This window comes from Ptychodera flava, chromosome 14 (genome assembly GCF_041260155.1).
Source record: "Ptychodera flava strain L36383 chromosome 14, AS_Pfla_20210202, whole genome shotgun sequence".
Lineage (NCBI taxonomy): Eukaryota > Metazoa > Hemichordata > Enteropneusta > Ptychoderidae > Ptychodera > Ptychodera flava.
The window spans coordinates 14,449,012-14,460,852 of record NC_091941.1 but is presented as its reverse complement, the minus strand read 5'-3'; the positions used below and the strand labels follow the sequence as shown (position 1 = coordinate 14,460,852).

The following is an 11,841-nucleotide window of genomic DNA, read 5'->3' as shown; positions in this document are numbered from 1 at the left end:
TGCAGGTATTTCGTATGGCTGATTTTCAGACTGATTTGGATGTATTCCATGCAGGAAGGCTGTAGTTGAATTCTATTCAGAAGTTAAGATTTATAGACTGCTGCTTCAGTGGAGTATACGTAGCAGTCAGATGACATACAACAGCGATTTTCACAGATACCGTTCTGCAGTCGTACGGTAAATATTTATCACGATTTTGAAACGTGTGCCTACAGTGCGGACGGACTGTTTTGGGGTTTGTGAGCAGTGACGTCACAAACCAGCACTAGGTTAGGCGTGGCGCGACGAGCGTTGCCAACGTTAGCGTGTGCTGGTACTATGGAGCTACGCAGCCAGTCGCTCACCCCGCCCGAACATTTCATCCCAGATCCCGTGATGAGAAACGATTACGTACAAGTTGACAAGGAAAAGACCAAATGCGCGTGCGCATGTACTCCGCAAAGGTCACGTAGCATTTCAGCTTGGGATTCCCCCACAACCAGGAAGCTACGTAAGCGCTATAAATAGAAAAAGGCAGCCATTGACGTTCGTTCGTTCGTCGAAATGAAGTAATACATGAATGTGCACCCGCCGCTAGATTCTCTAACAACAGCGTGGCAGTTGGCAGTTCAACCCAGGTAACAAGTTGAAAATGTCGGCCGCAGGCCACGCGCCCTGTGAATACGTGAAGCAAGGTAAGTGGACTCGTGTGATGAAAATGACTGCGCTGCGAATGCAGTGGTAAGGTCTATCCTGTTCACACTGAAAACAAGTCGCCTAGCTGCCCGTGGATTTACGCTACCTTAGGCTCAATGTAGTACAAATGCACGTGTTGCTTTGGTTATAACTCGGCTGTCGCACATAATTGACGCATTATGTATTCGCATTATGTATTTTGTGTATTCTGCATTTCTCCGAATCCCAAGTCTTTACAATCACGACATCAGCGAATTCATATGATCGATAAACCAAAGTTAGCACGTGTGCCATGTGTGGCACAGATATAGTCGAATTTCACTCGACCATGGACGTAGCTAGATTCGTCATAACCAAGATTGCGGTTTGTCTATCGTCTTTCTACATTTCATAAATACAACTGTCCTAAAATTTGTCCACAGTTGAACTAATCCATGCTGAGGACGAGGATGACATTGATAGACAAGTCAGACCAATTGCACAAAGTATTGAAAAATACTGCAAACTCACATCCAAGGCAGAATTCGCCACACACTTCACATCAGGTAGGTTTATACTGTTTGTATCAAAGAATCAGCTGTTTCTGGTCAAAAGCTGAACGGTGCAGATAATTGATGAACAATGTTTTCCCAGGAGAAATTCCTGTCTCTTTATGAGGGCAGATACTGATTTAAACATGATTGAAAATCGATGGAGAACACAACAGTTGAACATACCATTGGTTATTTACGTGCTCATCATTAAAGAGTGCACTTACTGTTCTACATACATGTTTGTAAAAGCATTCTTTACGATTCGTTGATTTCAGTGGAATTTTAATCTCTTCAAAAATTTGATTTCAGCTTAATCTAACCAGCGAGTAAAACCAAGCCAATGTAAAGTATAAATATATATAAAAGTTTGAGAAATTAATGCCGAGTAGTTTTCTGACAGCTAATTTTTCTTTCTAAAATTGCTCATCCTATTAAAATGTTTGTCAGCTGAAGCCCTATCAACCACCTGTTACAGGCATTTCCAGCACACTTAGAACCCTGAAGTCTATCTCATCATCACTCCTGCATAATTGATTTGGAAGTTGTTTCAAAAGTCTTTGCTTTAGTGGCACCCATTACTTAACTGGCAGTAAAACTCAAGGACTCTGCATGACAACTGTTAACAACAAACAGCATTTAGATGATAGCTGTGAAACAGTCAAGTACACAAACAGTATGGAGGATTGTTTCCCCCAATCTGATTATTTTTTAGTCTTTTTCATTATTCACTCATTTGTCATATTTGTCATATTTCATGCACTAAGCATGAACAACAGATGTAAGTGACTGCAATACACATTACCCTGAAAACTTTACAAAGTTTTACTAGCAAATGATAAAAGTGAGCATTCAACCTTTAACTTAGAAATCTATCAGGAAAGATAAACATTGTTTGGGTTTATTCACTCCAATAACATGTGCAACTGGAGCACTAGCTTTTAAAACAGTTTTCCCAAACCAATTACAGCAGTATGATTAAACACTCAGATCAATTTGATTGTGCCAACTGCAGTGAAAATGCATGTGTTTTACTACAGTAACCTTCAGCCACTAACCCAATTGCTCTGAAGTTGAGTGTAGACTAGCAGAACTGAAATTGTTATCAGAGCCTCTTAGTTCATAGATATTTTTTATGGAGAGCATACCTTCTACAGACAGTCAATTCTCCCATGACAAGGCTGAGCGCACAGGCCACCATCATCACTCTCAGTGTAGCATGTAATGGGTACAGACTTCCAAGCATAACCTCATAATATCCTGAACAGCCTGACACACATGCTGAACACTATTGCCTACTGGGGTAACTATCATGTTAAATAAATTTGACATCACAAACTTCATAGTAGAAATGCAGCCCAGTGATTTTAAACAGTCCACTGATCTACATACACCGGTATTCTAAACAACAGAGTGATTATTCTTCTCATTGAAATTTCAAGATGAAGCTGCTTGCAAGGATGTGGTCCAGAGATTTCAAAAAGTAAAGGCTTCCACAACAGACAAGCAAAATGGCCCAGTACATGCAGTTGTTATGGTCAGTAAAAAATTTCTCAGAGTGATATGCAAAGACAGTGAGACCAAGAAAGCAGTAGAAGGTAAGTTTATGGGATATCAGTAGTTTCATGTTGGCATGGTTTTTGTATCACCAGTATATTAAATATTCAAGTGACAATCAATACTGTGCAAAATTGTATCAGTGACGTCAAAACTTGGATGACCCACAATAAACTTCAGTTGAACGACAACAAAACTGAAGCAATGGTGGTCATATCTCAAAGATCATCTCCAAAATTAACCCCTACCTCTATGCGTGTCGGGAATTCTGATATTCAATTTGTTAGAAATGTGAAAAACCTTGGTGTCACACTTGACTGTCACTTGAATATGTCGCTTCATGTTCAAAATATTTGTAGAGTCGCCTACATCCACCTCCGACATATTAGTTCAATTCGTCACTTACTCACTGTGGAAGCCACCAAAACTTTAATCTGCGCACTTGTACTTTCGCGCCTGGACTATTGTAACTCTCTTTTAGCTGGTTGTCCCAAATATTTACTCCAAAAGTTGCAGAGAGTGCAAATGCTGCTGCACGACTAGTGTATAAGGTCAAGAATCGGACTCCGTCCAACCTCTTTTGTGTTCGCTACATTGGTTACCAATTACATCTCGCATACAATACAAACTTTCAGTAATTTGTTTCAATTCATTTATTGGATCTGGGCCGCAATACCTTACAGACCTTCTTCAACAGTACTGTCCCTCAAGACAGTTGCGTTCTTCCTTTGATACTCGTGTACTCAAAGTACCTCGTGCTGTCACGAAAAGCTTCGGTGAAAGATCATTTTCCTATACTGGTCCTACGACTTGGAATAGTTTACCTGCAAATCTCCGTCATACTCAATCTTTAGCATCATTTCGTTCTACTCTTAAAACACACCTTTTTAAATCTCACACCTGATGAGAGTTCTTTTGTAGCCATGCGCCTAGAGCTCTGCGAGATTAGGCGCACAATAAATATCCTTTATTATTATTATTATTATTATATTAAATATTGTGTAATGAGCTTTTGTATGATATATATTGTGACTTTGTTTTCAGTGTGTTTGGTAAATTTTGAATGACAGTTTACATGGAATGTTCCACTTGAGAAATCTCAATTCCCATTCATCAAGAGCTAAATCCCTTCTTCATCATTTTTTCCACATTTTCCTGTTGAAATTCCAGCAGGGACCTCTGTCTTGTCTTCTTCCAGGATGAGAATCTGTATCTGGCTTCCTATGTAATCTGCTGATGGAAAAATCTTGGTGTTTGACACAACAACGAAAAAAAAAATAGGACATTCCTGTGTAAACCCTATGTAATATGTCTCTCGTACTCATGTATATGGAGGAAAACATTCTCCATACTCATTTATGCATCAAAAGTGTTGTCAGCAAAGCGGTTTCTTCACGTTTCTTTTTCATGTACATCTATATTTCCTACAGTACTGTTGAGTACAATTTTGTTTTTTTGATTACAGCTTGTCTACTTGAAGATGCAAATGGCAAAAGCTTTGCTGTTATTTGGACTGATGTCACAGAAAAGGACATTGGAGCATTTTCACAGGAATTGTCCAAGCGTTGGGAAGAAAGAGCACACTTTCCAGTTATCCAAACAGCTCACTACAGACAGTACGACCGTGACTTTGCAGCACTAGCAGAAGGCGTCTACAAAGTGTGGAATGGTAGGTTGTCATTTTATTATTGAAATTTTCACCTGTAAAATGACAACTAACCAAAACTTGATGTTTGCAATGATGGTTGTAACAGTCAGCATCTTTTCATGTAATTTCTGGGAAAAAACAATGGTTAACATGAAAGATTTAGTCTGCTGGAAATATAACATCAGTTTTCAATTTAGATGCTTATTCTCAAAGTTCATCTTAATCTCAAAAGAAATCTACAAGCGCACAGTCAGTGTCCGGATAGAAACCCGAGCACAATTTCAAGATTTGATACAAAAAAAGATTATGTTATTCATCTACATACATGCAGGCTCAGGTACATATGTGGAGAGACCAAATCAGCCTCTGTCACTGAGAGAAGCAAGTAAAACAGGTAAATTATTGACTTCCCATACCATATGCTTTGATACTGTACCTATAGTGTGCCTTCATACATAGAGTGGGGAAAACTTTGAAGACATTTTCTGCAATACTGAGTGATATCATTAAGAATTGTCACTTTTTGTTGTACAGCCTTCATGGAGGATACTATAAGAAGCCTAACAAAGTTAAATGATGGGTTTGAAAAATGGCGGTGATTTTCATTGTACTTAAAAAACTTGTTACAAAAATTAGGGTTTTGAAATGTCATGAATCAATAGAGAGGTAATACCGATATTTGCACTATGTGTTCATGAAGCAAACTGAGAAAACATACATTGTCAGGGAATAAACTCTCTGTTGTGTGTAGTCAAAACTAAACTGTTGTCAGTTTACTGAATGTCAGTTGTGCATGGCCATAATTTTCTTCACAGTTGATTGTGGCATATTGTATATTATATATCATACTAGTGTATTGATGGCGCAAAATACTGCTATCTGGTTGGTCGAGACATGAAATTTAACTGCGACAATTTTAATGTTATGATATAATAGCAGCCATCTCAGCAATGGGTATACCCTCAATTTAGACCAGTTCACTCTATATATGCACTCACTATTGCTCGTGCACACATGCTGTGAACTGGCCTAAATCTTGTGGTATACCGCTGGATGTCGTTTATTGCTTAATTGTATTGCTGCAACTATAAGGACAGTAGGTTAAACCAGGAATTCAAATTGACCACAGTACATACAAAAGTATGAGCATTATGCGTACAGAAATATGTGCATTTCTATATATGTGGATTGGCACAAACTCTGTGAGGCAAAAGTTTCAATACATGTACCATTGCAGAAAACAAAAATGATCAGGTTTGACCAAATGGAAAAGTATGAGACATCATTGCCGTGATGTCTCTCTCAGCACTTGGAAAGACTAGCTGTTTGTTATTGCAATTATTAGACCTGATCCAGTTGTCATGACTGCAATTATTAGACCTGATCCAGTTGTCATGACTGCAGTTATTAGACCTGATCCAGTTGTCATGACTGCAATTATTAGACCTGATCCAGTTGTCATGACTGCAGTTATTAGACCTGATCCAGTTGTCATGACTGCAATTATTAGACCTGATCCAGTCGTCATGACTGCAGTTATTAGACCTGATCCAGTTGTCATTACCACAATTATTAGACCTGATCCAGTTGTCATGACTGCAATTATTAGACCCGATCCAGTTGTCATGACTGCAATTATTAGACCCGATCCAGTTGTTATGACTGCAATTATTAGACCTGATACAGTTGTCATTACCACAATTATTAGACCTGATCCAGTTGTCATTACCACAATAATTAGACCTGATCCAGTTGTCATTACCACAATAATTAGACCTGATCCAGTTGTCATGACTGCAATTATTAGACCTGATCCAGTTGTTATGACTGCAATTATTAGACCTGATCCAGTTATCCCTACAACATGGTAAATAATTATCTGATCTGTGAGTCCTCTCTTCTCGGTATTTATAAATACACTCTATTTCAGAATGATTTTACCACCAAGTTTTGGATTTGCATACCATCTAAAAGCTTTATGCATTCTCGTCTCGTTCTTGTTCATGACAGTTTCTCTTCTCTTTCCTTTTCTACATTCCAGAAACGATCACCAGGAGGGAGCCTGTGGAATCTCTGGATCCCACAGCTGTAACAGAACCTGGCTACTCGTCAAGTCCAACAGTATGTGCTGATGGCAATGAAGGGTTATTTATGCTGCAAGACAAAATGGGTAATTGTTTTTTACAAGCTACAGTGTCTCTGCTTGCTCAGCAGCTAATTCCACAGAGTATTTCTAATAATTTCATCGGTAATCCTTGCGAACAACCTGCTCTTTTACAGTGGTCTAATCTGTGTGCATTCAATAGAAGTACGCTTGGTGGTATGTTGCTCAACAAGTGTAGCTTGCAAATAAAGTTGTAGGCCCTGCTCTTTAAACTTCATCTCCAACATGCATCATTCACACATAGTTCGTGCCTTGAAAGTGAAAGACTTGCTCAAACTTTCTTCAAGAAATTTTTCAATCATTGTGTTCAAAATGAAGAATAAAAATCGGGGGCAAATTTTAATCGAGAAAAAAATAACTCAAAAATTACGGAAGTTTTCTTACAACAAGACTTTTAAAATGAACCCCAACAAGTAGTATATCAGAAAAGAATTGTAAAAGTTCGAGAGTCTGAATATCTGTCACTCAGGCGCATTCTGCCTGAAACATTAAGTCAGGGCAGTTGCAATCAACAACAAAAAGACATACACAAAACGTTTAATAGTCATCACACAGAATATTGCAACCATTTTGCTTCATGCTGATGTGATATTAATCTTTCACCGATTAGCATCTCAAGAAGACAACAACAAAGCCGCAGTCAGTCCAGACACTGGTAATTCCAGAGTGAAACAGGGATCCTCCCATGATACGGAACCAAAATTGGCCGTGGGAAATGATGGCTGTCAAAGTTTATTTGACAGAGAAGACAGGCAATGTGAGTACTTAGTTGTTTCAGACATGCATGCTCATTTGTGAGTTCAATGTCTTTGTGCTTCTCCATGTCAATATTTTTGAAAGTTGATTCGACTCGGGATGACCTTGTCAAATTCTTTTCCTGCACAGCCTCCGATAGCAACAACCAAGGCCAGAATCTTGCCATTGACAATGGTGCTGGTGTGCAAGTGCCTGAGTCTGGTGAGGGAAACAGTGAGAAAGTGATAGGCGCTGATCCAAATCCCTGTCTCGGTGAGTGAAAAGTCCCCGTAGATGAGTGAATCTCATGGTGGAGGACATTACAGATGGTATAAAAAATAATTTATTCATTATGCACATCCAAGTATTGAAGTTGATTGTACTTTCACAAAGAGCGCACCACCTACAAAGATTGATGATTAAAGGGATATAGTCGTTGGAACTGCACTCAAAGGTCGTATGGGACCCATACGACCAATGGCAACAATGTATCCAAGGCACAATGGTGATTGATGACAGTTGAAAGATGTCTGTCATAATCTATCATTGTATAATTTAAATGTTGCAGCTATGATGATGAGATGCATCTTGATATAGTGCAGGAAATACATTGTTTGTAAACAAGAAACCTGCACAGGCGCAGTTCCGATGACTATATCCCTTTAAATAATGGTATATCAAAATCAAATATTTCTTAATTTGTTGAATCATACTGAGATATAGGTGGACACGGATATGAAAAGACAGTTACCCAAATTTTACTTGTTTTATGCATGTACAGTCTCACTTCTACAATGTTTATATGTTAACATTTTTCAACTTACAGACCTGTGTCATAAGGATGAAGATAGTTTGCCTGCGCAGAGTGATGGATGTAGTGATATACAGTCAGCCCAACAGGTAATGCCAAAATAATCAACAGCCATGTTTGTACAGACATATTCCGTACATGTGTGTGTTACAGAAATTAATAAGGCATAAAGTGCACATGTAATATTGATGTACACTTTCATCCACTGTGACAATCTTACTTAACGTCTCGCTCAACTTTAATTTATCGAACTTATATCTATGAGTAATCTTTAAAAAATATTTTCTGTTGTTTTATTGGCTTGTTTAGAAGAGTTGCATAAGTATTCTCTTGTGATGCACTTTTATAGGCACAGGTCATCACAACTTTGTCATATTTTGTTTCAGAATTCCATCCAAGCTCCAGTGAACCAAGATGACAGACCTACTCAGGCAACACCTGATGCTAGAGAGAGTGATAGCACAGGTGAGTGTCATGGAGGACTCTCATATCCATTAGTATCCATCAGTACAGTTTAATCTATCGACATTATACTTCAATATGATGGTGGCACTTTATTGTTTGCAACTCTGGCCCTCTGTACAATTACGGACCTAGTTTTTTGATGACATTTGTGTTCTCAGAAATGTGTTCTATGATTCAGTGTGAAGCAATGATAGTGATTACCAGTATACGTGTTTAAATTTTGGTGTATGTCATTTGGTTGTGAAGATTCGGTCGTCAATATAAACTTTGCTTTCATGTATTGTTATTGTACAGTATGCATCTTCTGCTCATCTGACCATTTAGGTGTGTCAGTTAACAAGTGTTGTTTGTTGACGTGCCCATTCCATGTTTTTTCTGAACACAGAGAGTGACCAGCAAGATTCCAATCAGGACCAATCCAATAAGGTAACACTCAAAATGTGTGCCTGTATTCAGGGCTTTTTGTGGAGAGTTAATTTTGTAAACCTTTATTTTCTCAAGTCAGTGTACTTGGGTTTTCCCCAACATCATTCATAGTCAACAGTAGAAATATCATTGTATGGTGTACCTGTCGCAGCCAAGTGGTAGAAGTGAGTGTCATTGTCACCGTGAACATTCTATCACTTTTCATGTCACTTTTCAGCTGATGAATGCAAACAACACACATAGGGGTTATGAACAGCAGATGGCAGTATTGATCGGTAACAGCTTATATTAGACTTCTCAGATTAGCATGTTTGGGAGAAAATAATAATTTATGCTACTTGTGCTTATTTTACCAAGAGAAAATCTGTATTTACCACCCAATAAGTAAGCTTACCATGTATAGCCTTTAGAATTTTACAAAACATGATAAAAGTTTGATACTGGTTTTGCTTAAAATGCAGTGATGGGAAAGGTATACATCATGCAGGTTCAGGGGCCTGATGTTCTAGAACAATTCGCGTAAGTGAGAGCTGCGCATTTAAAACACTGAACTGTTCACTGATAATGATGATGCTTGCTGTTGCTACATCACTGTATAGCTGCTTAGACAAGCTCTTCATAGTTGTAGGTTCATGGAGCTGGTCAGCAAAACGATCAAAATTGAACTGAGGCTGTGAATTTCATCTCGGAATTCAAACTATTTTGAACTCTCAAAGAAGGCACAAGATCAGGAAGTTAGGAAGGGTGGAAACCAATTTTCAACAGTGTTGTTGTGGGATTGTCTGTTTTGTGCCTCTTTGGATGTCAAACAGTTATTTGTTTGTAATACCTTCTGATTTCCTTTGCTGCATTTTTAGAGTACAGAAGATTCAAAGAGCCACCAAGATAGATGCAGTGATCCAGACTGCCCATCTGGGTCAGATGGTATGTTTATCATCATTTCTTTTTTGGTGTCAGTTTGGTGAATGTATTGTCTATGGCTTGAGGGTAACTGTACAGTTTCACACATAATTTGTCAATGACATGTCAACTCTAAGAATGTTTGATAATTTCATATTGAAAAATGATAGTGATTATTTGATTTTTGGTATGCCATTTCTTTCACATTTTTTTATTTAAACTTTCTCCTACCTGCAGTCCATTTTTGTGCAAATTTTAAGCAGTGTCAGTCTTCTATTTGACTGTTTTTAAAATTTCACATTTTTTTGGTATCGACAATTTCATTTCAGTTGTTCCGGAAAATCAATTTTACACTTCAAAAGAACCACTGATCAAAGATTTAGATCAGGACCAGAGAGAAGAATTGATGATCCTCCTTGACCCGCCGGCTGCCTGCGTCAAAGATTGGAGACATCTGGCCAGTAGGAAAGGGGTACCCAACAAGAAAATTACGTACTGGGAAAAGAAAACAGATAGTGGAACCTTGTCATATTTGAAGTTTTTGGAAGCGAAATACCCCAACTATACAGTAAAGCAATTCAAAGCAGATGTGAAAGCTATCCAACGGATGGATGTTTTAGATCTTTTACAAAACTTTGATTTCAAAAGAAATTAAGAGCCTGTACATTTTCACCTATAATTTCAAATATTGTAATAAGGTTTTTGAGAAGGAGCTGCTTTGACAACCATGTACAGCCACAGGTCAGCTCCGGTGCTTTTGATTCATTCAGACAGTTGCCGTTTTATAATGCAGATATCCCTCATTTCTATATGGCCACATTGTCGAAAGATTAGCTCTCCTGCCAAATCGAGCATGAAAGACCATGCTGTCAATAACTTTGAAGTGAACACTACACACTGAAGATGATGTACACTCTTTATGAATTTGATGCACACGCAAGAATACAGTGATTAATAATGTCATGTGTCAAATTCCACCCGATGAAATGCTGACAATTTTATTTAGTTAGCTTTTTTTATGAGGGAATAATTCTGTAAATTTACAACTGCTAAATACATTTGTACAGTTAATCATGTTAGATACTATCTCCAGTGGTTGTATGATCATGTCCTTTTCCTTGTTAGATACTGTCCTCTCCTTAAACATTAATTTTCAAAGATGGCCAATTTTTATTAATACATTGCTTCATATCAGTGATTTCTTTTGTATTTCAGCAGAATATTGACAAAATTGGCTATATTAAGTACATTAAATGAAGAAAATTTAACAGCAAGTGAAAAGTGTTATGTTGTGTGATGTCTGCTTTGAACTGTGTTTGTTACTAAAATTTTCAAGCAGTGAATCCAAAAATTGGAAAAAAGGTTACATTCATACTTTACCTGGCTTTGATGTAAACTTTGTGCCACCATAACATCACAGTGATCATAAGACCTGAAGTGCAACTATATGACGTCAACAAGGATATTTGAAGTCTAATAATAGCTGTGATGGGTGAAACTTTACTTATGAACATTTTTTGGTTATACTGCTCTACTCTTTGCATTGTGCATGAAAATGTGAATTAAATACACAAACGTGTATGTAATAGCTATGGGTGAAACTTTAGATATGAACATTCTTTGGTTATACTGCTCTGCTCTTTTGCATTGTGCATGAAAATATGAATTAAATACACAAACGTGTATGTACATATGGAGAGAGATTGAGAAACAAAAGGATTAACTATATTCAAACATTTCACTGGTGTCATACATAATAAATAATGACTTGCATATGTGTTTGTTATCTTAGAGCATTTGATAGAATCCCATGTCAACTCCTTTACTTTAGGCACAGCATCTCAAAAGTTTTATCCTCTTTTGTCATAAGTTTTGTTTCCATTTCAAGTTGAACACATCCATATTATTGAAAATTTTGCTCAAAAAGATT

At 37.7% G+C, this 11,841-nt stretch overlaps 2 protein-coding genes across 2 annotated transcripts in view; both read left to right on the top strand.

Annotated features, from left to right (window-relative positions):
- The window catches only part of LOC139149487 (cytidine and dCMP deaminase domain-containing protein 1-like), a 696,744-nt gene that overhangs the window by 261,193 nt on the left and 423,710 nt on the right, over positions 1-11,841 (top strand). The gene's annotated exons all lie outside the window — the stretch shown is intronic.
- On the top strand, positions 445-11,150 carry LOC139149466 (uncharacterized). Its single transcript, XM_070721238.1, has 13 exons — positions 445-674; positions 1,098-1,220; positions 2,648-2,803; positions 4,228-4,431; positions 4,742-4,804; positions 6,452-6,580; positions 7,185-7,331; positions 7,460-7,582; positions 8,136-8,209; positions 8,507-8,585; positions 8,971-9,011; positions 9,869-9,935; positions 10,241-11,150. Exons 1-13 carry the CDS (start codon positions 632-634, stop codon positions 10,564-10,566), a joined length of 1,575 nt encoding a protein of 524 aa, XP_070577339.1. The 5' UTR covers positions 445-631; the 3' UTR covers positions 10,567-11,150.